The 26,484-nt window shown below is 44.6% G+C and overlaps 1 protein-coding gene across 1 annotated transcript in view; it reads left to right on the forward strand.

The window, feature by feature from the left end:
* The window catches only part of LOC144668091 (1-phosphatidylinositol 4,5-bisphosphate phosphodiesterase delta-3-like), a 200,989-nt gene that overhangs the window by 162,965 nt on the left and 11,540 nt on the right, over positions 1–26,484 (forward strand). Inside the window, exons 8-13 of the mRNA XM_078529869.1 lie at positions 3,642–3,794; positions 14,552–14,677; positions 20,364–20,520; positions 21,213–21,329; positions 22,405–22,583; positions 25,559–25,694. Of these exons, the coding sequence (XP_078385995.1) occupies positions 3,642–3,794; positions 14,552–14,677; positions 20,364–20,520; positions 21,213–21,329; positions 22,405–22,583; positions 25,559–25,694 (868 nt within the window). The remainder of the gene's footprint in view (positions 1–3,641; positions 3,795–14,551; positions 14,678–20,363; positions 20,521–21,212; positions 21,330–22,404; positions 22,584–25,558; positions 25,695–26,484) is intronic.

Genomic DNA, 26,484 nt, shown 5'->3' on the forward strand with positions numbered 1-26,484 from the left:
TCTGTGTGTCCGGGGCACACTGGTGGGCCAGTGCCAAAGGTTGCCTGGCTCGAACCTCTGAGGAGGAGTGCTGTGAAACTTTTCAGAGATTACAATCTCAGTAACTCATTCAAAGAGAAGGAAATGAAAGGGTGGTAGATCTGAAAAAGAGCTGTTTCCTGCATTAAAGAACCATCCTGCAATTGGCTGTAGACATACAATCTAAACATTGCTTTTACTGAAAAAAAAGCTACAGATATTAAAAATCTAAAATCCAGGAAAGCAGTTCCATCAGGGTCTGAAAAAGACATTTTAACATTCCCCCTCTGCCTGGAACCCACAAAAATAATTTGGCATTAACCATTAGCCACACCTCCTTTGCCCCATCAGCCATGGAACCAGACGGTGTGAGCACTGCACCGAGTCACGGGTCACCCAGGTACTTAATATGACAATCAGTGCCGCACTTATACCATAGGATCCCAATCCCAATATTAAATGGAGCTATCCCTGAAATAAATGACACTTTGAAAACCCAGTGTTTCACCTTTTTCAAAACGGCACCAATTGCATTGTTGGTTTTAACAGGTGGTGAGGTTACCAGCCCCATGGTGAAACCATTGCCACCCCATTAACACCAGGTGAAGGGGGTAAACATTGAGCACATTGTATAGTGCACTCTGTAATTTTATGATACAATCACACACCCACTGTACAATCGTAAACTCAGGCCTGGATTTTTGTGTAGGTTCAGGAAAACGTGACTTGCACACTTATATGACTTCCAAAATGCAGACCTGGCTTTTCCCAGGGTTTTTGTTTTCCCACGCAGGGTTCGAGGTCACTGCAGTTTGCTAGTCATGGTGGAAACATAGAAATACAGAAAATATAGGAAATAGAAGCAGGGGTAGGTCATTCAGCCCTTCGAGCCTGCTCTGCCATTCAACATGATCATGGCCGATCCTCCATCTCAACACCAAACTCCCCCCTCTCACCCCAGACCCCTTCACACATTTAGAGTCCAGAAATCAGTTTCCTTCTTAAATATATTCAGGGACTTGGCTTCCACAGCCTCTGTGATAGAGAATTCCACAGGTTCACCACCCTCTGAGTGAAGAAATTTCTCCTCTTCTCAGTCCTAAATGGTCTACCCCGTATCCTGAGACTGTGACTCCTTGTTCTAGACCCCCTCAGCCAGAGGAAACATCATTTCTGCATCCAGTCTGTCCAGCCCTGTCAGAATTTTATAAGTTTCAATGAGATTCCCTCTCATTTTTCTAAACTCCAGTGAACACAGGTCTCGTCGGCCCAATCTCTCCTCATACGACAATCCTGCCATCCCAGGAATCAGTCTGTGAACCTTCGCTGCACTCCCTCTTCGGCAAGTATATCCTTTCTTAGGTAAGGAGACCAAAACTGCACACACCGCTCCAGGTGTGGTCCCACCAAGGCCCTGTACCGCTGCAGTAAGTCAGCCTTGCTCCTGTACCCAAGTCCTCTCGCAATGAAGACCAACTTACCATTTGCCTTCCTAACTGCTTGCTGCACCTGCATGCTTGCTTTCAGTGATTGGTGTACAGGGACACCCAGGTCCCTTTGTACATCAACATTTCCCAATTTATCACCATTTAAATAATACTCTGCCATTCCGCTTTTCCTACTGAAGTGGATAACTTCACACTTATCCACATTATACTGCATCTGCCATGTATTTGCCCAACCACTCAACTTGTCTAAATCGTCTTGAAGCCTCTTAACATCCTCCTCATCTCTCACATTCCCACCAAGTTTTGTGTCGCCAGCAAACTTGGAAATATTACATTTTATTCCCAACCAAATCATACTGTGAATAGCTGGGGCCCAAGCACTAATCCCTGTGGTCCCCACTAGTCACCACCTGCCACTCCAAAAAAATACCCATTTATTCCTCTTCTCTGTTTCCTGTCTGCTAACCAATTCTCAATCCATGTCAATATATTACCCCAATCTCATGTGCTTTAATTTTACACACTAACCACTTATGTGGAACTTTATCAAAAGCTTTCTGAAAATCCGAATATATCACATCTACTGGTTCTCCCTTATCTATTCTGCTAGTTACATCCTCTAAAAAGCCCAGTAGGTTTGTCAAACATGATTTCCCTTTCATAAACCCATGTTGACTTTGTCTAATCCCATTGATATTTTCTAAGTGCCCTGTTACCACATCCTCTATAATAGACTCTAGCATTTTCCCTACTACTGTTGTTAGGCTAACCACTCTGTAATTCACTATTTTCTCCCTCCCTCCTTTTTTAAATAGTGGGGTTACATTTGTCACCCTCCAATTTGCTGGGACAGTTCCAGAATCTACAGAATTTTGGAAGATGACAACCAACACATCCACGTTTTCCATGCCCACCTCCTTGGGATGTAGATTATCAGGCCCTGGGGATTTATCAGCTTCCAGTGCCATTAATTTCTCCAGTACTATTGTTTTAGTAATATTAATTTTCTTTAATTCCTCCTCACTAGACCCTTGGTTTCCTAGCATTTCTGGGAGGTTATTTGTGTCTTCCTCCATGAAGATATAATTAAAGTAGTTGTTTAATTGCTCTGCCATTTCCCTGTTCTCTATTATAAATTATCCTGTTTTGGACTGTAAAGGACCTACCTGTGTGATCGAGTACAAGAGGAGTGTAGGTGTGGAGGCGGGCTCAATAGAAGGCTCATCTCTGTTCTCCAACACAACATTATTTAAATGGCCCCCAAATCTCAATCTACACCCCCTTCAACCCATGCTACCCCATGACCCCTCGGTATTCTCCATGGCCACTCACCAAGTATCCATTGTGTACAGTCCTCAGGAGTCATGCAAAAGCAATGGGAATTACTTTAAATGCAGGACTAAAAATATTAAACCTATGACAATGTAACTCTCATTCAAAGGTCTGTCATTGATACTACTAAAAAATCTTCTTCACTGAAAAAAATACTTTAAGTGGTTATCAAGCTGCATAAACAAACAACCATGTACTCTGAAACCACACCAGAGGCTGAGTATGTTATAATCTTATAAAACTATCAGTCATTCTCTAGAACAACTGTGTCAACAGACCAAAGCTTTTGAAACTCAACCAAGCATTCATAATGGCTACAGCTACCAAAATATTGGCTTCCCAACTCCGAAGGCTGAGATTGCAAAACTTGTCTTTACATTTCAAAGCAGATTGCCTGTCAATCAATAAGGGGGAACTGATGCTCAGATTTTTCTTTATTTTTCAAAAGCAGGGGCTTTTTAAGAGTCAGGTCTGCCTGTACATTTACATCACACTGCCAAATGTGATGAGGAGAATTCACCAACACATTTTTCTAGATTTTTGAATAAATTATGGGTATAATCATAGCCACTGTATATTCACATATCCAGTGTACAATCTCACATTATTGTGCTAAATAAATGAATTATCCAATCATATGAACTAAGCAAAGTTAGTAACAGCAAAATAAAAATTTAGCACTAAAAAATTCTGCTGATCACACAATGAGAATGTCTTGGGTTATTTCTTGTCCTAGAATATAGTTGCAAATCAGACGTTTCTCTTGTTAGAACTACTTGCCTTACAAACATTTGTACTTTCCTGGGATCTGATGTCTGGAACCTTCTTGAATTCTCTCCCCAGATTTCTCTGTATCCTGTTATTCTATCCCTGGAGAATCACTGTGGTGTGGAGCAGCAGACAGTCATGGCCCGGCACTTAAAGGAGATCCTCGGTGACATGCTGGTAACTGCACCGATCGACGGCAAAGTCGTGAATGAGCTTCCATCACCCGAGGTAACCGTGCGGCCAGTGACTGTGTCATATCTCTGTGTGATGACTGTGGATAAGTCATTGAGGTGTGGATAATGCCAGATGAGCCCTGCCTGAAGAGGGTGGTGGTGGTGGGGGGAAGGGGGGGGTGGGTGGGGGGGTTGGTGGGGAGTTGGGGGTGGGAGGTGCGGTGGTGGTGGGATGGGGAACTGACCACAAATGACGCACAGGCTGACTGGAGTGTTAGGAACTGAGTGACAGGATCTGCACCTAAAGCAGGTGTGGAGGCTCCCCATGAGCAATTGTTGGTCCTCTTTTTGAGACACTGGTCCCACACAAACCTTGGGGGCAAGTCCTTCCTGCCTTTAGCACCATATCAACTACTAACACCAGCCTGTGAGAAAAGCGCCCTCAAACAGCCCAAAGAAAACACGCACATTTATTTTGATACTTGCAAGAACTAGCACTTTTACAGTCCTTTACCAACACAGAACATCCTAAAACTACAAAATACTTGTGAAATGGAGGCACTGTTACCAGTTTATACACAGAAAGCTCCCACAAAAAACAACATGATAATGATGAGATAATCTGTTTCTATCTAGTTATGTTTTACAAGGAATAAACACTGACAGGACACTGGGCAGAACTCCCCTGTTCTTCAAGTAGTGGCTTGGGATCTTATACATTCACCTGAAAGAGCAAACAGGACCTCTGTTTAATGTCTCAGCCAAGCAACAGCACCTCCTAGAGTGCAGCACTCCCTCAATACTGGACTGGAGTATCAGCCTGACTTTGTGCTCATGTTTTGGAATGGGACATGAACCCACAACCCTTGGACTCAGGGACCAGAGGGCTAACAACTGAGTCACCAATAGGTGGGGTATAAATTGGGAAAAATACGATGGGCTGTCCATTACAAGCCCCACTGAACTTTCCTTTCCATTTAACTTTGCTAACTCAAAACCCACTACCCAAAGTCAATAAGACCCTCAGTGAGTGATAAAGAATCCACCTAACTGCTTCCAGGAATTAGAAACATGCCGCAGTTTATCTGAAACAATTTCAACAATTCTGTTCATTGTTTGAAAAGTTTCAAATCATCACCAAGTCTCAAGCCTCAGTTTCTTAAACTCTCCTGGTAACTTAAATAACAACAGCTTGCATTTATATAGCACCTTTGGCATAGTAAAATATCCTAAGGTGTTTCACAGAAAGTGTAATCAGACGTCATTTGACATCGGACCACAGGAGGGGCTGAATTTACAGGTCACCCGCAGGCAGGAAACCTGGTGAGTGGATCCTAAATCAGGGTGCTGTGCCATCAGCAGCATGCCCACTGTTTCATCATGTGTTCAGGGTCTAGGTGGGGGTTTGGGGGATTGTCCAACCTCCCATAGTAAGTTGCTGGAGTCTGTAGTTTCTCAAACCCAAAACTCTTTATTTACAGCTACTAAATCCATAATGGGACCTCCGAACGAGGCTGGAACTTCTCCCTCCCGATCTCTGTTACTCAATCATGTGATGTTACATTATCATTACATCAGCATCATGTGCTTCTGATGTTAACGCTTTACATCTCCCCCCAGGTCTTTATCCCCATTGTATTTACATCCTCCTCCATCTCCCCCCAAAGTCTCAGACTTCACAGGGTTAGTTTCTGAGGCAAAAACAAAAATAGCTGAAAAAACTCAGCAGGTCTGACAGCATCTGTGGAGAGAAAGACAGAGTTAACGTTTCGAGTCCGTATGACTCTTCATCAGAAGAGCATTCATCAGTTCTGATGAAGACTTCTGTATGGACTCGAAACGTTAACTCTGTCTTCCTCTCCGCAGATGCTGTCAGACCTGCTGAATTTTTCCAGCTATTTTTGTTTTTGTTTCAGATTTACAGCATCCACAGTATTTTGCTTTTATCTTAGTTTCTGAGGCGCTTTGACCAATCTCCCTGATTTTGTTCTGATCTCTTTCTGAGGTTGAGAATATTTCGTACTCTCCATTCTGTCGGAGTGAGTGATCTTCACCTGGGTGGCTGTAGAGTTTGTAGTAAATCTTTCTTCTTTCTCTTCAGGATCTGAGCAGTAGGCTCAAGTATCTACTGGCTTTCTCTCCAAGGATATTAAGGTTCTGCGGTTTCTCATTATGGTCCCCTGGTCTGTCTCAATCCTGTACAATCTCAGTTATGGGGTTATTTCACTGATTGTGCCTTCTCTCTGTTGGTCTCATACCCATACTCTCTCCCTGGGCTTCATCACTGGTAACTCATGTGCTCTGTGCCTATGGTTAAAGTTCTGAGCCTGGTTGTTTCTCTATTCCTCCTCACGCTGTTTTACCCTGTCGGTGTTGTTTGTGGTGATATTGGGTTTGAGTTTCTGTGTCAGAGATGGAAGTTGTGTTCTCAATCTCCTTCCCATCAATAACTCTGATGGTGAGAAACCATTTTGTAATGGTGAGGCTCGGTAACTCAGAAGATCTAGATTAAAGTCTTCATTCCTATTCAGCAAATCTTTGATGGTTCGTACACCTCTCTCAGATTCTCCATTATCCTGAGGATAATGAGGTGAACTGGTTACATGAATGAATCCGGATTTCTTTGCAAAATTATTGAATGACTCATTGGCAAATTGTGGTCCATTGTCTGAAACTACAATGTCCACAATGCCGTGTGTTACTTAAATTCTCTTCAGTGATTGAATGACTGCTTCCACCAAGATGCTGTGCAATCTGTTCACTTCAATCCACATGAGTGGTAATCAGTGACAATGAGGAATGTTTTCCCCTTAAGATCAGATAAGCCCATTCCCAGGCAGTCCCACAGACTTGGGGGAAAAGTGGAAGGTAATAGTGGTTATTTTTGTCCTTAGAACACAAGAACATAAGAAATAGGAGCAGGAGTAGGCCATTCGGCCCCTCAAGCCGGCCCCACCATTCAATAAGATCATGGCTGACCTGCCCCAGGCCTCAACTCCTCTTTTGTGCCAGCTCCTCATAGCCCTCAACTCCCCGATATTTCAAAAATCTATCTACCTCCTCTTTAAATACTTTCAGTGATCTAGCCTCCACAACTCTCTGGGGTAGAGAATTCCAGAATTAATGCACACTTAAGACAATTAGAAATAATTTCTTCTGTAGAACAAGTAACGCCTGGACACCAGATTGTTTGCTGGGCTGTCACACAGCATTTTACTATCCCTAAGTGACCTTGGTGAGGTATTCGGAGAATATCAAGCCAAAGTGTTCTCAGTATGACTACTCTCTCACTGAAGACTAGTAAATCGTCAACAACTCTGAGTTGTTTGTACTGTTCAACATATTGGTGTTGCATTGGATTACTGGGGATATAGTCTGGCCATCCTTCCAGATAATGTTCTCTTATCCGGAGACATTCGTCATCTTGCTGTTGTGCCTGTTTTATTTCCTGCAATATTTTTGTGGTAGCTGGTATGTGTTGAATGATTAGGGATGTAAATACTTCCACCTCCCCAATGAAATGTAAATCCTCTTGCTTGGTTCCTTCTAATGGTATCCATGACAGTACGTCTGCTGTCACTTGAAACTTCCCTTGAACATACTCTGTTATGGAGTCATATCCTATTCATCTTAATCTGACCTCCTGGATTCTGGGCGGCATCTTCACAATTTCTTTCATGTTCAGAAGAGTGACTCATGGCTTATGGTCTTTCAATTCTGAACCACAATCACATCACATAGTCTGAGAGTTTTTGGCATGTCCACATTGCTGCCAAAACTTCTTTTTTGATCGTGGTCTACCTTTGTTCTGTTTCTGATAATGACCTTGAGGCTTAGTAAACTGGTCTGTTTACCATCTCTCGGCACTTGAAATAATACTGCCCCAGACCGGTTGATGATGCATCTGCTGCTACTATGGTCAGTAACTCTGGGTCATAATGTGCCAACATTTCAGAGGAGATTACGAGTTGTTTAATCTTTTCCAAAGCGTTTCACTGGTCCACGTTCCAGCACCACTGTTGCCTCTGTCTCAACAGCTGTCTCAAAGGCTCAATAACCTCGGCCAAATTTGACAGGAACTTGCCGACTTTGTTGACCATCCTGAGGAATTTTTCTCAGTTCTGTTCCTGGGTTGTGGAAATTTACTTTTGTTTTTTGTGGATCAGCTGTGATTCCAGTGGCTTTTACCAAGTGACCTAGAAACTTGATCATAGGTTCGGCAAACTCACATTTTTCATTCAATGTACGGCCTGCATCCTGTTAGACTCCCAGGACTGCCCTGACTCTGTGGTCATGCTCTTCTCTCCTGGAGCCATGTATAATACTCCTTCCATCCCTTCTAGGGTTTGAGACATTGTTCTCTGGAAAATTCCTGGACGTTATTCTAAATGGAAATACATTGAAACAATAGTGACCGAATGGCGTTATAAATGTGGTCAGTAATCTGGATGCTTTCTCCAGAGGCAACTACCAAAATCTGCTTTTCAGATCCAGTTTGGTGAATTAAGTATTCTTGTCTAGTTTGGCAAGACTGTCATCCACTGAGGCCATCGGGTGGATCTCACATTCCACTGATTTGTTTCGTTGAGTTAATTCCACACAGATTCTTATTGAGCTATTTGCCTTTGGCACCGTGACCAATCCTGAACACCGTTTTGTTGGCATGGTGACCGGTGAGATAACTCCTTGCTGTAGTATCTTCTCAACTTCACCCCTGACTTTGTCCAAGAGTGGGTGAGGGACTTTCCTCGGTGTAAAGAGGAAAATTGGTTTAGCATCAGCTTGTAGGGGGATATATACTCGGTCTTTAACTTCCCGAGACCTTTAATAATTTTAGAAATTCCTTTCTGAATGTACTGCTGTGATGCTCATCAGCAACTTCATCCACTCTACAGATTAGCTTCAATTTTAAGCATGTCTTTCTGCTTAGTAGAGAGCATTCTTGATTTTGAATGACAGATGGGGTTCGAGGATTTCTCAATCTTTATATTTCAGCTTTGCCATGAGTTGGCCTTTGACTTTCAATGTAGTCCCACCAGGACCCTATAATTTGATAGATGAGGGTTGCAATTTGACCTGTTTGAGCCATTTTACTTCATCTGATAAAACAGAAACCCCTGCTCCTGTGTCTATTTTAAGCTCTGTGGGGTGTCCATCCACTCCGGGTTTAACTCCAGTATTTATTTGCAGTACCATTTACCTCCCCGAGGAAAGTTATTTTCTTTGTTTGTGCTCCTTCCACTTGTTGTTTGTGGCTTTGGTTTAAAATTCTCCCTTTCTTCTTATGGGTTCTCAGCAGTTTTGAACAAGAAAGAGTTTGAAGCGGCCTATTTTTCCACAGCTGTGGCACTCAGTTCCACCTCCTGGACATTCTTCCCGCTTGTGTGGTTTGTTCCCGCTACACCAGTGATATTTAAGATGGTGGTTCACGCACTTTTCCCCGTTTTGGTAGGTATAGGCTTTGGATCACTTCCTTTCTTATGGCCGACAAACTGAATGGTCTCACTTGATCTTCTCCATGGGACCTCACCTTCTCCATGAATAAATACCCAATTTGGTTTTCTAAGCTCAGTTTGTCTCGCAATTTGTCCTGGCTTGACTAGTGTTAAATCCTCTCTTGTCTGTAAGAGATCTGATAATACTTTGTCTAGGACCCTGACCGCTCTTCAATCATGAATCAGTTCCTCTCTTAAAATTCCGTAATCGCAGTTCCCTGCCAGCCTATATAGATCATTGAGGAACAAATCCATGCTTTTGCCTGGTCTCTGCTTCCTCTTGTTAAATGTTGTCCTTTGTACAACTAAATTGATGGTGTGACCATGGACCTCCTGTTCTCCACCTCACTCCCCTTTCCTCACTCCAACATTCCCCTCCTGAGCTGCTGCTTTGGGACACCCAAGAACTGCCCCCTGTCCAGCCTCAGCAGCCCCAGGAGGGGGAGGGAGAGCTACAGCACAGCGCTGATGGAGAACTGGTCCTGCACTTACCTTGGAGGCTGGGATAGAGTTGGGATCAGCACATGGTGAAGCCATTGGCCAGGGTAAGAGGATAGTTTATTTGCCAGCCCACCAGAAGGTAAGTTAGCTGACAAGTACTGCAGAGGCCTCAGGTGAGGAATTTGATGAAGGAGCAATCAGGAGGGCACTGATAGTTGTGCACACTGCGATACAGGGTGGTTGGCAGAGGGCGCAGTGGGGAGCCTGACCTCTCCACAGCCTCTGCTCATCTCTCTGTTGTGTTCCAGACCCAGAGGCACTGCCACTACTGCCCCCATACCTGTTTCAGCCTCTATGTGGAAAGACCACCTACTCCTCCATTACCCATTGCCGGATGTGGCAACACTCTGGCAAATACCGGAAATCACCAAAACACCTCCAGAATACTCCGGAGTACTTGTAGACGCTTTTCAATGGAAAAGGTTCCAAAAATTTAACTTGCAAGCAATCAGGGTGCCTGGCATTTTAAATAATGCTCCTGCAGGATCCCATCTTGCTGATTCACACTTTAATTAGGAGTGGACAATGCAGACGTTGCCAAGGTCTGAATCATCCAAATTTGAAATCTTGGCATCACTTCAGCCGCTTAGGCTGTGTGACTGCAGGATTGTGTCAGTACATTGTGTTTGGGCACAAGCAGGGGCATAACTGTGTGTATCCATATCCGTGGAGAATGCTGGGTGGGCACAACATGCCCCCAGGAAAGACACGGAGGACTTTAGTATTATACGTGTGAGTTTCACACCCAAACTGTTTCCAGTGGCAGGAACCATAGGCCACAGATTTAAGACAATTGGCAAAAGAATGGGGAAAGTTGGAAGGGGGTGGTTGAGGGGATAACGGTATAGAGGTGGAGGGGATGAGAAATTTATTTTATACGGTCAGTTGTTATGTTTGGAATGCACTGCCTGATTCAATAGTAACTTTCAAAAGGGAATTGGATTAATACTTAGGGGAGAATTTTCTCCCTGTTGGGTGGGCTGGTCGGGAGTGGGCGTGGGCAGGAGTGGAGCTGATCGCCGCCCATGATCAGATGCGTGCCGCCATTTTGTGTGGGCTGGCCAATTAAGGCCCAGCGTAACGCGCACCTGGAAGCGCTCAGCACTACCTGTGCGGGCCAGGGGAAGGGAGGAGGAGGGGCATGTGCACGAAAGAGCACAGAACCGCCCCCCCCCACCACCGAGGCACAGTGTCACAGGAGCTGGGACATGTTTATGAATTTTCATTAAAATGTTTACTTAATTAATAAACCCATCATGAAACCTCATCCTGCCCGTTGATGAGGTTCCATGAAAAATGCGAAGGCCGACTGGGCTCTTCGCCTGCCCAACAACCTTAAGGCTGGATGGGCAGCCCTGTCAATTACTTTAATTAGATTATTAATGGTCTTAACAGGCCTTTGACAGTTTGGGAAGCAAGCAGACTCTTTGTTACTTGATTGGGCAATCTGACTGTCAGTCAGACAATCTCGTAACCTAACCCCAGCTGCCAGCTTCTCAGGGCCTTACTGTCTCGAGTCTCATGCTAAGACTGGCCAGATCAGCCATGATCTCATTAAATGGCAGATCAGGTTTGAAGGGCCGAATGGCCTACTCCTGTTCCTAAGTCCTACGTTCCTATTTCCTACTTGAAATGAAGAGTTGGGGCGGAACTAATTGGATAGTTCCTTCAATGAGCTGGTGTAAGCACAATGGGTTGAATGGCCACCTTCATTGCTCCTATGCACCCACTATAATCTCCAGGTCTCCTTCCTGGTTAACACCCTGTCAATAGCAGAGATGTTAGATGTGACCTTTATCACTATATAGATAAATGAATACCATTACAGCAGATAGTCAGTGTGATCAGACCACTGTTAAACTGAGCAGGGATTGATTGGATCATTCAGAGCCAAAGACTTGTGGTAATCATGCTGGGAGTGCTGGGTCATTTTACATAATTGCTTCAGATTTCTGCCTGTTCAGATTCCATAGCGGAGACTCTAAGCTGCCTTTCAGTGAAAGTCGCAATCATGGGCACAGGAATGAGTTATTAAACTTCCAACACTCCACCAAGCTCATGGCTATGACATGACCAAGTTTCAGTTTTGCCACTTCTTGGCACCTTTAAGTATACTAGTGAAAGGAATGAAGTATTAAACCAGAGACTGTTGTTCCATTAAGTCAGGAGACTACACTTGAACAGCCACCCATGTGCCTATCTCCTTCAGGGCAGGAATTGGATGGTCCTTTGTCTTCAGTGCACTTGCCTAGGAGAGGGGATAGTAGGTTCAACTTTCCTGCTCCTTGCTGGGATATAGTTACACAGGTACTGTCCATCCAGCTGTCCTACACTGAGCCCTTTGCCAGTCTTAATGTGATACTCGAGACATTAAAAGGTGCTGGCAACTGGAGATGGGTTACTGACAGTCAGATCATCCAATCAAGTAATAAAGAACCTGCTGGCTTCCCAGTTGGCCTGGATGGATGAAAGGCCAAGGATGTGTCAGGGGGATCATTGGCTGGAGTGTGGGGTTGGGTCATTTGGAGATGGGGGGGGGGGGTCATGTGATGAAACTACCCGGAATAAGTTGAATTGAGGTTGGCAACCCGACTCTAGGGGTGGAAGATGTCTCACAGGCTGAAGCAGCTTATTGAAACTTTAGAAGAGTGTTCCTGGGCTACCTGGGTGATTCTGATCATGATCTCCTGGGTTCCATTCTGCACCTGAACCTACTGAGAACACATCCAGGACCAGTTCTGGGCTTTGAGAAGGCCTCAACAACATAGAAAGGAAGTTAATTGATTCTTTAAAAGGCTCAGTCTCCCTGAGAGGTGCAGAAAAATTGCAGTCTTATTTCCTTTGACCCTATCAGAGCGTCAGGGGAACAGAGTAAGGGCTGGCAGGGTGGCATGGTTTACGTGTGGCAGGTTAGCACGCGGGTCCAGTATCAGAATGTCAGCTCACCAGGGCCGGTGCCTCTGCTGCACCTCCACAGGTACAAAGCATCAACCCAAATATTTCAATAACATCACTGCCAGAACACAAGACCCCGCTGCAGTCATCGAAAGGAACACACAAACCACAGGAACAAAAATGGCCATAGTTTTAGCCGGGTGTGGCCAAGACAGAAGCCGACTAAGGGGAGGGCTACAACGTCGGTTAAATCTTCTCCCTTTATCAGGAGCCATAACCTCCACTAGGCCGGGCTAATCCACCCTCAGTGAGACTGAATTGTAGAGGAGAAGCTGGGCCCAAATCCAGCTGTGTAATCATCCAGCCCAAATCCAGCTGTGTAAGCATCATGGCCAAACAATGGAAAGAGCACCAATTATAAGAAACAAGGTCCGAGCTATTTAACCATGAGGGCCGGTTACACAATGGAGATCAAGATGGTTCATCAAGGGGCCAAGTTATCTATTCAATTCACAATGTATTTGTTATTATCCATATGGAAATTTGTTTTGGGAACTTTGCTCATTCATTCAAAAAATATATACAAATGAATAATAACAATAAAATAAAGAGAATTATTCTATTACAAATATCTGACTTTAATTAAATATGCATTGAGGTCTATTCCATGCATTAAAACAATCAGTGTGTCCCACCCTGAGTGCATATCCTTTTTCCATACATCAAGCTCCTGTTAAAAGTTCTTATCAAGAAGGACACAAACAGTTCAGGAATCGATTTGTCCTACACCTGAGGGATTGTAACCTTTTCTCTGAACACCATCCAACAGTAATACTGAGAATCAAGGGGGTGATTCTCATTGCCCATGACATCCTTTGCTTTCATTAAAGTTCTTCAAGAGCAGATTTAATCAAGAAATCTGCTCATCAGATACTCTCCCCACCTGGTTCAATAATCTCTGTACCCTTCAAAAGTCTGATTTCCTAAAACGATACCCGAGAGGGTGGTGGGTATTCTAAGGCAAATATTAGAGATCCTATGGCATTATTTCAAAGAAGAACCCACCAGTTCTCCCTGGTATTCTGGCCAATGTTTATTCCTCAAGCAACAATACTAAAACTAGTCATCACTAAAACTAGTCATCACTAAAACTAGTTATTGCTAAAACTAATTATCTGGTTCTTATCTCATTTCTGGTTTTGGGATCCTGCTGTGTTAAATTGGCCGATGCGTTTCCCACATTACTACAGTGACTACACAGAATCACAGAATGGTTACAGCACAAAAAGAGGGCATTTGGCCCATCATGTCAGTGCTGGCTCCCTGAAGGAGCAATTTACCAAATGCCACCCCACCCCCCGGCCTTCTCATAACCCTGCACATTCTTCATTATCAGATAATAACCCAATTCCCTCTTAAATGCCTCGATTGAACCTGTTTCCACCACAGTCTCAGGCAGCGAATTCCTGACCCTAACCACTCGCTGTGTGAAAAAGTTTCTCTTCATGCCTCTGTTGCTTCTTTTGCCACTCACCTTAAATCTGCCCCCTGTGCTTCTCGATCCTTCCACCAATGGGAACAGTTTCTCTCTATCTACTCTGTCCAGACCCCTCATGATTTTGAAAACCTCTATCAAATCTCCTCTCGACCTTCTCTTCTCCAAGGAAAACTGTCCCAGCCTCTCCAATCTATCTGCTTCTCCAAAGTACTTCATTTGTTGGAAAGCATTTGGTTGTGAAAGGCGCTGAAGAAATACAAATCTTACTTTTTGATTAATCAATTAGGCCAAACTATTTGATTGTGAGAGTCCAGCTAATTTGGACTAGCGATCAAACCAGGGTAGCATTGCCAGCTAACTCACTAGACTGTTGTGAAAGTCTGTCCAATGACCTATACAATCCTTTGGCCACTTCTTTTACAGAAACTCAAAGGCAAGATTCTGATAAAAGGGAAGAAATTTGATGGTTCGGGGCCCATGTTGGATCAGGAGGAAGCACCAGAGGACTATGAAGAGGAGAATGTGAACGATGGAGACAAAAGCAGAAAGGTAACCAGATGTGTAAGGCAGGGCCACAGCTACTGGGGCTGTGGATGCTGATTCTCCAATTCACTGCTGTCTGTTTTACATCATCAAACAAGGTGAATTTAACCCCGACTCATTCTCTCATCACCCACTCTGAGGTTTCTGTAATATTTGTGAATTCGGAAGGATAAGCCAGTACAATGTTGGCTGCAGTGTAATGTTACACAAGGTCCCAATGAGGCCTGCCCAACTGAATGAAAAACCCCTAATTCTCCTGGTTAAACTCGGACATTGATTTGAACAGGTTGTCGTGTGCAGTGTGTTACACAGTGCATTCCTACTTTACTGGCTGGGTGAAACAGGAAGTCAATAAACCCAAAACTGCTTGCTCCTGATCTCACACAGCATATGTGAGTGCTTCTGTGAATGTGCATGTTTGAGTAGGAGTTCATGTGTGTTGTGTGCATACGTGTCTGTGTACATTTTTATTCTTTCATGGGATGTGGGTGTCACTGACAAAGCCAGCATTTGTTGCCCATTCCTAATTACCCTTGAACTCAGTGTCTTGCTCGACCTCTTTGGAGGGCAGTTACGAGTTAACTACATTGCTGTGAGTCACCTGCAGGCCACTCCAGGTAAGGATGAGAGATTTCCCCAGTGGATCAGACAGCCAGATGATTGACAATAGTCAACGATTGACGATAGTTTCATGGCCACCATCACTGAGACGAGCTTTCAGCTCCAGATTATTATTAGAATTTAAATCCACCGGCTGCAGTGGGATTTGAACCCGTGTCCCCAGAGCATCAGCCTCTACTAGCCCAGTGACATTACCGCAATGCCATCGTCTCCCCCAACTGTATTCAAGTGATGTGAGTGCACTGCCTGGAAGTGAGGTGGAGGCAGGTTAAATTGAGGCATTCAAGAGGGCAATAGATGACTAATTGAATAGAAACAATGTGCAAGAATAGCAGGAAAAAGGCAGGAGAATGGCACTCAGTCATAATGCTCATTCAGAGAGCCAGTGCAGACACGATGGGCTGAATGGCCTCCTTCTGCACCCTTCATTCTGTCATTCTGCATGTGTACGAGTGTGTAAATATGTATGCTTGGTAAGCAGGAACACACTGAGCAAGAATGTGAAGATTTTAGAGACAGCTCAGAAAAGATTTATCAGAATGGTTCCAGGAATGAGAGACTTCAGTTATGTGGCTAGACTGGAGAAGCTGGTGTTGTTTTCCTTGGAACAGAGAAGGTTGAGAGAGGATTTGTTCGAGGTATTCAAAACCATGAGGGGTCTGGACAGAGTAGATAGGGAGAGACTGTTCCCACTGGGGGAAAGGTCAAGAACTAGAGGACACCAGTTTAAGGTAAATGACAAAAGAACAAAAGGCAACATGAGGAAGATAATTTTTACCCAGCAAGTGGTTAGGATCAGAAATGTTCCAATCCCCATGGGGAAACTATAAACCAAAATAACCAAATTTACTGAATGACTCCCAAATGAAGAAATTGCCAAAAGAGAATGTCTTTGTGTAACTTTTCCTTTAACACAAATCAGAACCAATGTAAATTAAACATGAATTAACAGGCAAAAAATAGTGAAAATAAAAAAGTTAAATTTTACTTTAAATAGTCGATACAACATCTTACACAACCACAAGCATCTTCATCATGTGACTATACACAATATGATGTTCTTTATTCATTCAGGTTGGGTCAGGGGTCCTATCCAACAACACGGCTATGATTATCATCAGCAAAGCACATTTCTATGGACCCTGTATCCCTCTGGTCACTACAGTCTTGATGGTGTAGCTTTCCACAGTTCCTTTTCAACCGATCAACCAATAAAATCCAAATTCACAGTTTGGCCATTTCTGGCTCTACCTGGTCTAAGTTTGGGAGTCTGCATTGCTCTTGGATCTGAGATGCTGCGATGACCCATCCCCTTTAAATAATTCTAATCTATAACTGCTGTTAATGATCTATTCTAACTGGGAATGGGGTTTTTTGTGGAAACTTTGATATTAAATAGGTTGTTGATCTTTAGCAGGCTGTTCTCTCATATTGGAAGTCCAACATCACAGAATCACAGTGCAGAAGAGGCCCTTCAGCCCATTGAGTCTGCACCAACATGTGAGAAACACCTGACCTACCTACCTAATCCCATTTACCAGCACTTGGCCCATAGCCTTGAATGTTATGACGTGCCAAGTGCTCATCCAGGTACTTTTTAAAGGATGTGAGGCAACCCGCCTCCACCACCCTCCCAGGCAGCGCATTCCAGACTGTCACCACCCTCTGGGTAAAAAAATTTTTCCTCACATCCCCCCCTAAACCTCCTGCCCCTCACCTTGAACTTATGCCCCCTTGTGACTGACCCTTCAACTAAGGGGAACAGCTGCTCCCTATCCACCTTGTCCATGCCCCTCATAATCTTGTACACCTCGATCAGGTCGGTCCCTCGGTCTTCTCTGCTCCAACGAAAACAACCCAAGTCTATCCAACCTCTCTTCATAACTTAAATGTTTCATCCCAGGCAACGCCCTGGTGAATCTCCTCTGCACCCCCTCCAGTGCAATCACATCCTTCCTATAATGTGGCGACCAGAACTGCACACTGTACTCCAGCTGTGGCCTCACCAAGGTTCTATACAACTCCAACATGACCTCCCTACTTTTGTAATCTATGCCTCGATTGATAAAGGCAAGTGTCCCATATGCCTTTTTCACCACCCCACTAACATGCCCCTCCACATTCAGAGATCTATGGATACACACGCCAAGGTCCCTTTGTTCCTCAGAACTTCCTAGTGTCATGCCGTTCATTGAATACTTCCTTGTCAAATTACTCCTTCCAAAGTGTATCACCTCACACTTTTCAGTGTTAAATTCCATCTGCCACTTATCTGCCCATTTGACCATCCCGTCTATATCTTCCTGTAGCCCAAGACACTCAACCTCACTGTTAACCACCCGGTCAATCTTTGTGTCATCCGCAAACTTACTAATCCTACCCCCCACATAGTCATCTATGCCGTTTATATAAATGACAAATAATAGGGGACCCAGCACAGATCCCTGTGGTACGCCACTGGACACTGGCTTCCAGTCACTAAAGCGTCCTTCTGTCATCACCCTCTGTCTCCTACAACTAAGCCAATTTTGAATCCACCTTATCAAATTACCCTGTATCCCATGTGCATTTGCCTTCTTTATAAGTCTCCCATGTGGGACCTTGTCAAAGGCTTTGCTGAAATCCATATAAACTACATCAACTACACTACCCCCATCTACACACCAGGTCACCTCAAAAAATTAAATCAAATTTGTTAGGCATGAACTCCCTCTGACAAAGTCATTTACTGTTTTCCTGCTTTGAACACGCTTTGCAGAGTCTGGTTTCCCAGGCCTGTCTTTCCTCCGTGATCCCGCTCTGCCTGTCCACCACACTGGGGAAGAAAATGCCCGTCAGTGTCAGCCTGGAAATGTGACTGTCCCTCCATCGTAGCCCACAATAAACAGCAGGGTTTACACTGAGGAAAACACACTGCCCCCTGGCAGATAACATTGCTATTGTCAACCCCAGCCCCAGAGCACTGAGACCCTCCCCTCCCACTGTCAAACCCTCCTCCCACACATCATCTCCATCCTCTCGTTCACCTTCCCACCCTGAACAATAACCTGGATTCGCAATGCTCAAACACTGATTTGATGCTTTGGCTGTTATTTTGCGTCAAACTGAATAAAGGGGTAAGGACGGAAAATGTTAGAAACACTCAGCAGCTCAGGCAGCACCTGTGCAAAGAGAAATGGTTAAAGTTTGAGGCCTGTGGCCTAGTATCAGAACTGCCCCATCGACCTGAAGCGTTAACTCTGTTGCTCTCTCCACAAGCGCTACCAGAACTGCTGAGTATTTACAGCAATGTCTGCTTTTATTTCAGATTTCCAGCATCCGCAGCATTTTGCTTTTCTTTTTGAGAATAAAGGAAAGGGCCGAGTTTTATGGTCCCGTTGCGGGAGGGGGGGGGGAAATGCAATGCGCCGTTCAAAACTCCATTGACTTTGGTGTGGCCGGAAAATCCTGCCGGCGGGAGGGTCTGTAAAATTCCACCCAGAGAGTTTGGACCCTGTCAAACTTGCCTTGGCGGGGGAGGGGGGGTTCGGGCGGAGAGCGGGAGCGGGTAGGAAGGAATCAGGGTGTGTGTGGGGTGAGTAGGGAATGAGTGTGGGTTGGTGGGGGAGGTGGGTAGTGTGTGTGGGTGGGGACGGGCAGGAGTGGGTGTAGCTTGAGGGGGTGGGGGGCTGGTCTAAACTGGTCCCAGAAACCCCAGCAACGTGTCTGCTGCATGTTCAGTGTTTGGTTTAGTCTTCACCCTCAGGGTGGTGAAATGAAGGATCCGGGCCTGGAACTTAGACATCAACCAGGCTCTGCTGGAGACATTGAGGTCCTGACCTGTTGAACAATCACCAGTGTTTAAAATGGGCCATTCCTTATCATAGACAGTTAACTCCTTACTCTGTAGCTGAAACAAAGTGGATTGAGAAGGAACTTACATTTATTTAGTGCTTTGCTCCATCTCCTGGGATGTCCCACAGTGTTTCACTGACACTCCGTTATTCTGAGGCATAGCTGCTGGATTAATTGGGCCTGAAAAAGGAAGTGAGCACTAGAATTATTTGGTTCTTGAAGTGACCCTGTGAGATGTTACTGCATTAATATGTCTCAGCAAAAATAACAGAGAAAGATGCTTCATCTGGACACACTATCCATTCCTAAACTGTAACTTTCAGGCCTAAATAATTCTGATGATATATTAATGTGTATTGAACTATGGCCTTCTCCTCCTAACATTGTCCAAGCTGAAGTCAGGACTATCCCGGCAGTGTGGCAGATCATTTCCGTTTCAAAGGAAGCGTTAGTTTGCAATCGGAGACTCAAAGTATGTCTCTCAGTAACACTCTCAAAACCTGGACTCCTGCCGAGCTGGCAAACAGACACACACTGAGCTGGTAAACACACACACACACTGAGCTGGTGGACACACACACACTGAGCTGGTAAACACACACACACACTGAGTTGGTGGACACACACACACACACACACTGAGCTGGTAAAGACACACACACACTGAGCTGGTGGACATACACACTCACACACACTGAGCTGATACGCACACACACTGAGCTATTGGGCACTCACGCATTTGCACTTGATCTCCCATCAAAAGTGGGACCAGAATTGGAAACCATTAGGTAAGAATCCTCCAATCAGCTTCATTTTGATTTTATTTTCCCACTTGCCATGCCTGCTGTACATGGCACTGGGCACCACTGGGTGCCAGGGAACCTCTGGGTGCCAGGGAATCTCTGGGTGCCAGGGAACCTCTGGGTGCCAGGGAATCTCTGGGTGCCAGGGGACCTCTGGGTGCCAGGGAATCTCTGGGTGCCAGGGAACCTCTGGGTGCCAGGGAATCTCTGGGTGCCAGGGGACCTCTGGGTGCCAGGGAACCTCTGGGTACCAGGGAACCTCTGGGTGCCAGGGGACTTCTGGGTGCCAGGGAACCTCTGGGTACCAGGGAACCTGTGGGTGCCAGGGAACCTGTGGGTGCCAGGGAACCTCTGGGTGCCAGGGAACCTCTGGGTGCCAGGGAACCTCTGGGTGCCAGCTGCTTGATTTATCTAACTGTGCCATGATTTTTCAGGAGGTGGTGAAGGAATTGTCGAAGGAGCTGTCGGACCTTGTGGTTTACTGTAAGGCTGTCCGTTTCTGCAGCTTCCAGGACTCCTCGAACAAGGCTTGTGCCTGTGAACTCTCATCCTTCTCTGAGAATAAAGCAAAAAAGCTCATCTGTGAGTCAGGTAAGGCCTTTCACCCTACTGGGTAAACTGCCAACAGAATGTTACAGGAGCAAAATACTATGGATACTGGAAACCTAAAATATAAACAGAGAATGTGGAAATACTCAGCAGTCTGGCAGCATTTGTGGAAAGAAACAGAGTCAATGTTTTGGACTGATGACCCTTCGTCAGAACTGGGAAATGTTAGAAATGGAATCGGTTTTGAGCAAGTGGAAAAAGAACGATAGGCATGGTGCGTGATTGGGTGAAAGACAGGATTTACAAAAGAGTTGTTGGTGCAAGACCAAAGGGAGTACTAATGGGACAAGTAAAGACGCAAAATATATGCCCAGTGGAGGTGTGAATGACGGAATGATGGACAACTGCCAAAAGAAAGCGAAAACAAGAGAGAGTGAAACCAAAACCTGCAAAAAAAAAAGAAACAAAACAGAGGCAGAGATTAATCTGAAATTGTCAAACTCCCTCAGTACTGTAGTGGATAGTCAACCTTGATTTTTGTGCTTAAGCCGTGGAGCGGGGCTTAAACCCAGAACCTCATGACTCAGATGAGAGTGCTACCCACTGAACCTTAGCGGAGACAGGAGTCATTAAGCTCGACATTGCAGGAGCTGAATCACCTTTGGTCTTTTGAAGATTGAATGCCCAAACGTTCTGCTTCCCGCTAAGGATTGTTTCATTTCTTTATTTTTCAGGCATCACCTTTGTTTGTTATAACGCTCTGCAGCTGTCCAGGATCTATCCGACTGGCTCTCGAATAGACTCATCCAACTACAACCCTCAGGAGATGTGGAATGCCGGTTGTCAACTGGGTCAGACTCTCTCATACTATATAGTTACAACGCACATTATAAGGCCAAAGAGGCTTTAATACAGGATTAAATTCAGTCTTTACTCAACTTAAAATAAAGATTTGGGGATTTGGCTCTGCTAGTGAATTTAACTATTAGAAAATAAGTGCATATGAATGAGCTGAACTGCACCAGCAAACCAGAACTGGCCATTTAGATTAATTCAAAGATCTGGTCCAGTATTTGAAAAGAAAAAAAGAAAGACTTGCATTTATATAAGCACCTTTCATGATCACAGGAGATCCCAAAGTGCTTTACAACCAAAGAAGTATTTTTGAAGTGTAGTAACTGTTGTAAAGTAGGAAATGCAGCACAGCAAGCTCCCACAGCAGCAATGTGACCATGACCAGATCATTTGTTTTTGTGATGTTGATTAAGGTGTAAATATTGGTCAGGACACTGGAGAATAGCTCCTGCTCTCAAAATCATGCCATGGGATCTTTTACATCCACCTGAGAGGGCAGATGGGGCCTCGGTCTAATGTCTCATTCAAAAGATATCCAACAGTGCAGCACTCCCTCAATACTGTACTGAATTGAATTGGATTGACTGAATGGGATTTGAAGGTGTTTTTAGATGTTGGATTATTGGGTATCAGTAACTAGGGACATGAACCCTTCGAGCTTGCTCTGCCGTTCAGTAATATCATGACTGATCTGAATCCTAACGCTATCCACAAGCTTTGCCTCCATATCTCTCAGTGCCCTTGCCTAGCAACAACCTATTGTTCTCAGATTAAAGACTATTAATTGAGCTAGCATCTACTGCTTTTTGTGGGAGAGAGTTCCACACTTTTACCACCCTTTGTGTGAGGAAGTTTTAAGGTTATATGTCTTTGTCTTACACTCCTCCCCACCATAGGAAAAGGTTCCTGTCTATATATCCCTCCAACCCCTGTCAAAATCCTAAAAACCTCATTGCGATCACCCTCAACTGTCTGTATTCCAGGGAATACAAGCCTAGTTCATGTGATCTCTTTTTGGTTGTTAATCAGTTCTATTTCTGTAAATTTGATTACATTTTTGTTTCCGTGCAGTGGCCCTGAATTTCCAGAAGCCCGGATTGGAGATGGATCTAAACAAAGGGAAGTTTCGACAGAATGGCCGCTCGGGATACATCCTGAAACCCAGTTTCATGAGGAACAGGTCCATTCAGTTTGACCCTTCACGGCCAGTCCCAGGATCAGGTCTCAACAAGACACAACTGATTATTGATGTAAACATATTTCAGTTATTTTTTTTCTAGCTGTGTGCACTGGGGGCAAGCAGAAACCCAGGATTAAATCAAACTCGTGACTTTAAAACTCTGGTCCCCAAAGTTTTCCATTACTCAGGGATTTCCCCAGCTCATGTCTGGGTCTATTGGAGACTCACTGATAGGGATTGATCGCTAGGATTAGCCAACAACTCCATTGTTGTTGGATACTGTGACTGGAAGAATGGTAGGAGGTGAACGAGATGGACCTTGGTTGTTCTGTGCCATTCCTATGTTTGAACTTCACTCAGGAAGTGCAGTGAGTTAAATTCTGTGGCCCAGCCCATCCTGTCCCAGGATATACTGTCAACAATGAAAATTCAAATCAGGAGAAGAGTGAGTGGCAGATCCAATATCACCTGTTTTACATTATTGCCTAAAATCAGAATTACCTCCTTATTTCTATGTAACAACAGAAGGAAATGATAATGGAACAGTCACTGTAATACAGTACAAAACTGTAGCATTATAATGACCACTTCACTCCAATATGACGCAGCAATGGGACAGTAAACAAACAGTATAATAGAGAAATGTATCTCACGTTGGTGAAAATAGTCCCAACTCTATAAACTTGCTCTATGACTGGTAACTGGAGTACCTCAGGACTTGCTCTGCGCTGATTATCATCTTGCTCTCATTCAAAGAGGTATTGACAGATTAAGTGAATGGGCAAAACAAATGAGTTTCAATATAGGTAAATGTGAGATGATCCACTTTAGATCTAAAGGGGATTGAATAGGGGATTTTCTAAATGGTGAATTGTGGGTCCAGGTGCATAGAGCATTAAAGTGTCCTGAACAAGTACAGAAAATAATCAAACTGGGATGAGGAGAAATTTCTTCACCCAGAGAGTGGTGAGCCTGTGGAATTCGTTACCACAGAAAGTAGTTGAGACCAAAACATTGTATGTTTTCAAGAAGGAGTTAGATATAGCTCTTAGAGTGAAAGGGATCAAAGGGTATGGGGAGAAAGCGGGAGCAGGATATAGAGTTGGATGATCAGCCATGATCATAATGAATGGCGGAGCAGGCTCAAAGGGCCGAATGGCCTACTCCTGCTCCTAGTTTCTATGTTTCTATGTTAATGGAATATTGGCTTTTATAATCTAGAGGACTAGAATACAAGGGTTTGAAATCGTGCTTCAGCTACACAGAACTCTGGTTAGGCCACACCTGGAGTATTGTAAACAGTTCTGGGCACTACAGCTTATCACAGAATCTCACAGTGCAGAAGAGGCCCTTCGGCCCATCGAGTCTGCACCGACATGTGAGAAACACCTGACTTACCTACCTAATCCTATTTACCAGCACTTGGCCCATTGCCTTGGATGTTATGACATGCATTGATCTTGGATAAAGTGCAGGAATACCTGAACTCCAAAGGTTAAACTACAAGGGGAATTTAAACAAACTAGAATTTTAATCCAGGCGATGGGGGTCTTGCTCACTGACTGTAGAGCAAGCGAGAGCCCCACATCACCTTCTTTGTGGAATGACCATCATATTAAGGCCAGCCAGGCAGTTAAGTAGCCAGCAGCAGACCTTCCTTAGCATCAAGGACCCCGGGGGCGCAAATCCCACTCCCCAAGAGCTGCTAGCCAATCAGAGGCCTGCAATTCCTCATTGCTGTCTGCGCCACCGGGGAGCAGTGGTAGCTGCCAGCACTGCACCTACCAGAGGCCCATGATCAGTGAGGGACACTATACCACAGCTGAGTGAGGGCGGGATGGGCCACGGGAAGGGAGTCACTGGCTGGGTGGGTTGGGGGGAGTGGTATGGAGGTCGGAAGAAAGGATAGGGCCTGCTTCCCAACCCCCTTCCCAATGCTGGGTCCCTCAATCAGGTACCGAGTGCCTTTGAACAAGGGATTCCCCCCCAAGAGCCTGAAAGCAAACTTGAAAGAGTTTATTTTGCACGATTCCCACATGACGACAACCAGCGACACTGGGGAGAGGCCCTTACGTGAGCATTACTCGCACACCTAAGGACCTGAAATGGCATCAAGGCAGGAAGGCCATCCATTCGCTCTCCCAACCTGGACAAAATCGGGGTAGAGGCAGGGAAGCGGCAGTGGCTTACCCTGCACCCTCCCACCCGATTAAATACCTTCCCCACCTCCAAACTCGCCTTGGGAGAGAGCATTAAATCCTCCCCTAGGGTTGCATTCCCCGGAATTTAGAAGATCAAGGGGTAATTTGATTGAGGTTTTCAGGAGATTAAGGGGAACAGACAGGGTGGATAGAGCAAGATTATTTCTGATGGTTGGGGAGTTTCAGCCTAGGGATAACGGTCTCAATATTAGAATCAGGACCTGGTCAAAGTGAAATTAGGAAACATCTCAATAGACAGAGGGTACTAGAAGCTTAGAAATTCTTCCACAAACTGCAATTGATTCTAGGTTATTTATAAATTTTAAATATGGGTTTGATAGTTTTTTTTGCTATCCAAAGGTTATTAAGAGATCTGGGTCAAAGGCAGATTAGCCATGATCTCATTGAAAGACGGAACAGGCTCAAGGGGTTAATGGCCTCCTCCTGTTCCTGTGTTCTCATTCTCTCTTTGTCTAATTATTCATTCTCTATCACAGCATTCTTGCTTTCTTTGACAGGTTCCCTGATGAAACCTTTGCTGTTCCTCATCCTGATTAAAATTCCTGTGTGTTTTTCATCCATTGAAAAGCTCCCCCTCTCCAGTACCAGGATATATCTTCATTCCCATCACTGGATAAAGTTCCCGTGCTTCTCTCTCTCAATAACTCCTGGAGTGACATTTCTCAGAATCTCTCATTGTCCCCATTGAATCCCAAATCACTCTGTCTCTCTCCCTCCATCTCTGTCTTTGTCTCGCTCTCTCTCTTTCTCTCTCGCCCTCTCTTAGGTTCCTATCTCTGGTGAAATGCTCCTTGTGGTTCTCAGACTGATGTCTCTTTTTCAGATTATTACAGCACAGCAGCTCCCTAAAGTGCATAAGGGTAAAAAGAATTCCATTGTGGACCCCCTGGTGCGTGTGGAGGTTTACGGTGTTCCTGATGATAATGCCACGCAAAAGACCAGCCATGTTGAAAATAACGGTAAGGTACTGATATGTCTGCAATGCCTGTCCGATGGCAGTTATACTGTCAATGGTGTGTCTGAGAATGTCCATAGTAAGGCAATTAATAACTTCCGAAGGCAGCATAGTTAACTTGTTGCCAGAGGCCCCTTGTAATGTGAAAATCTGTCTCCCAGCTGTGAGATCCATAAGACCCCGATTGTAATTTTGAGGTAGAAATGGGTGGAACTTACAGCATACACATTCCATCCAGATGTTAATCACAATAAGTGCTTGTCGTGGAAGGATGAATCCAAAGCTGGTCTTTTACCGTAAACTGATTTATTCTCAAGACAGCCCTTCAGTGCAACAGACTGTCCCAGTCCTACACTGGAGTTTTACAGGTGTACCCAGTTATACTATATTGATAGGTGAACCAATGCCCATCACCTGTTTTAACAATACGGGTCTATTCTTAGCTTTTTTTCCAGTGACACTTTTCATTGAATGAACATTATCCCAAAGGGACTAGTTATCAACATAACATTCTATGGGCAAACTTTGCTCACATTGTCCCTTATATAGTATTTCCGTCAGTATATTGGATAATATACCCCCATATCAATCGCTTCTACTAATGCCAGCATTTCAGCTGCTAAGGTGCTTTTAACTATTTTGATTTTCTTGGCCTCCCAAGCCAGTGGACAACATTTATTGTTCTTTCCCACCAAGAATATGATGAACCCGGCTGTGCTAGAGAACCCGTCTGGAAGATTGGCATGTGAAACATCGCTAAAAATGACCAACCTCATATCTTCTGGATCACTCAA

The sequence above is a fragment of the Cetorhinus maximus genome, chromosome 25 (genome assembly GCF_964194155.1).
Source record: "Cetorhinus maximus chromosome 25, sCetMax3.hap1.1, whole genome shotgun sequence".
Classification (NCBI taxonomy): domain Eukaryota; kingdom Metazoa; phylum Chordata; class Chondrichthyes; order Lamniformes; family Cetorhinidae; genus Cetorhinus; species Cetorhinus maximus.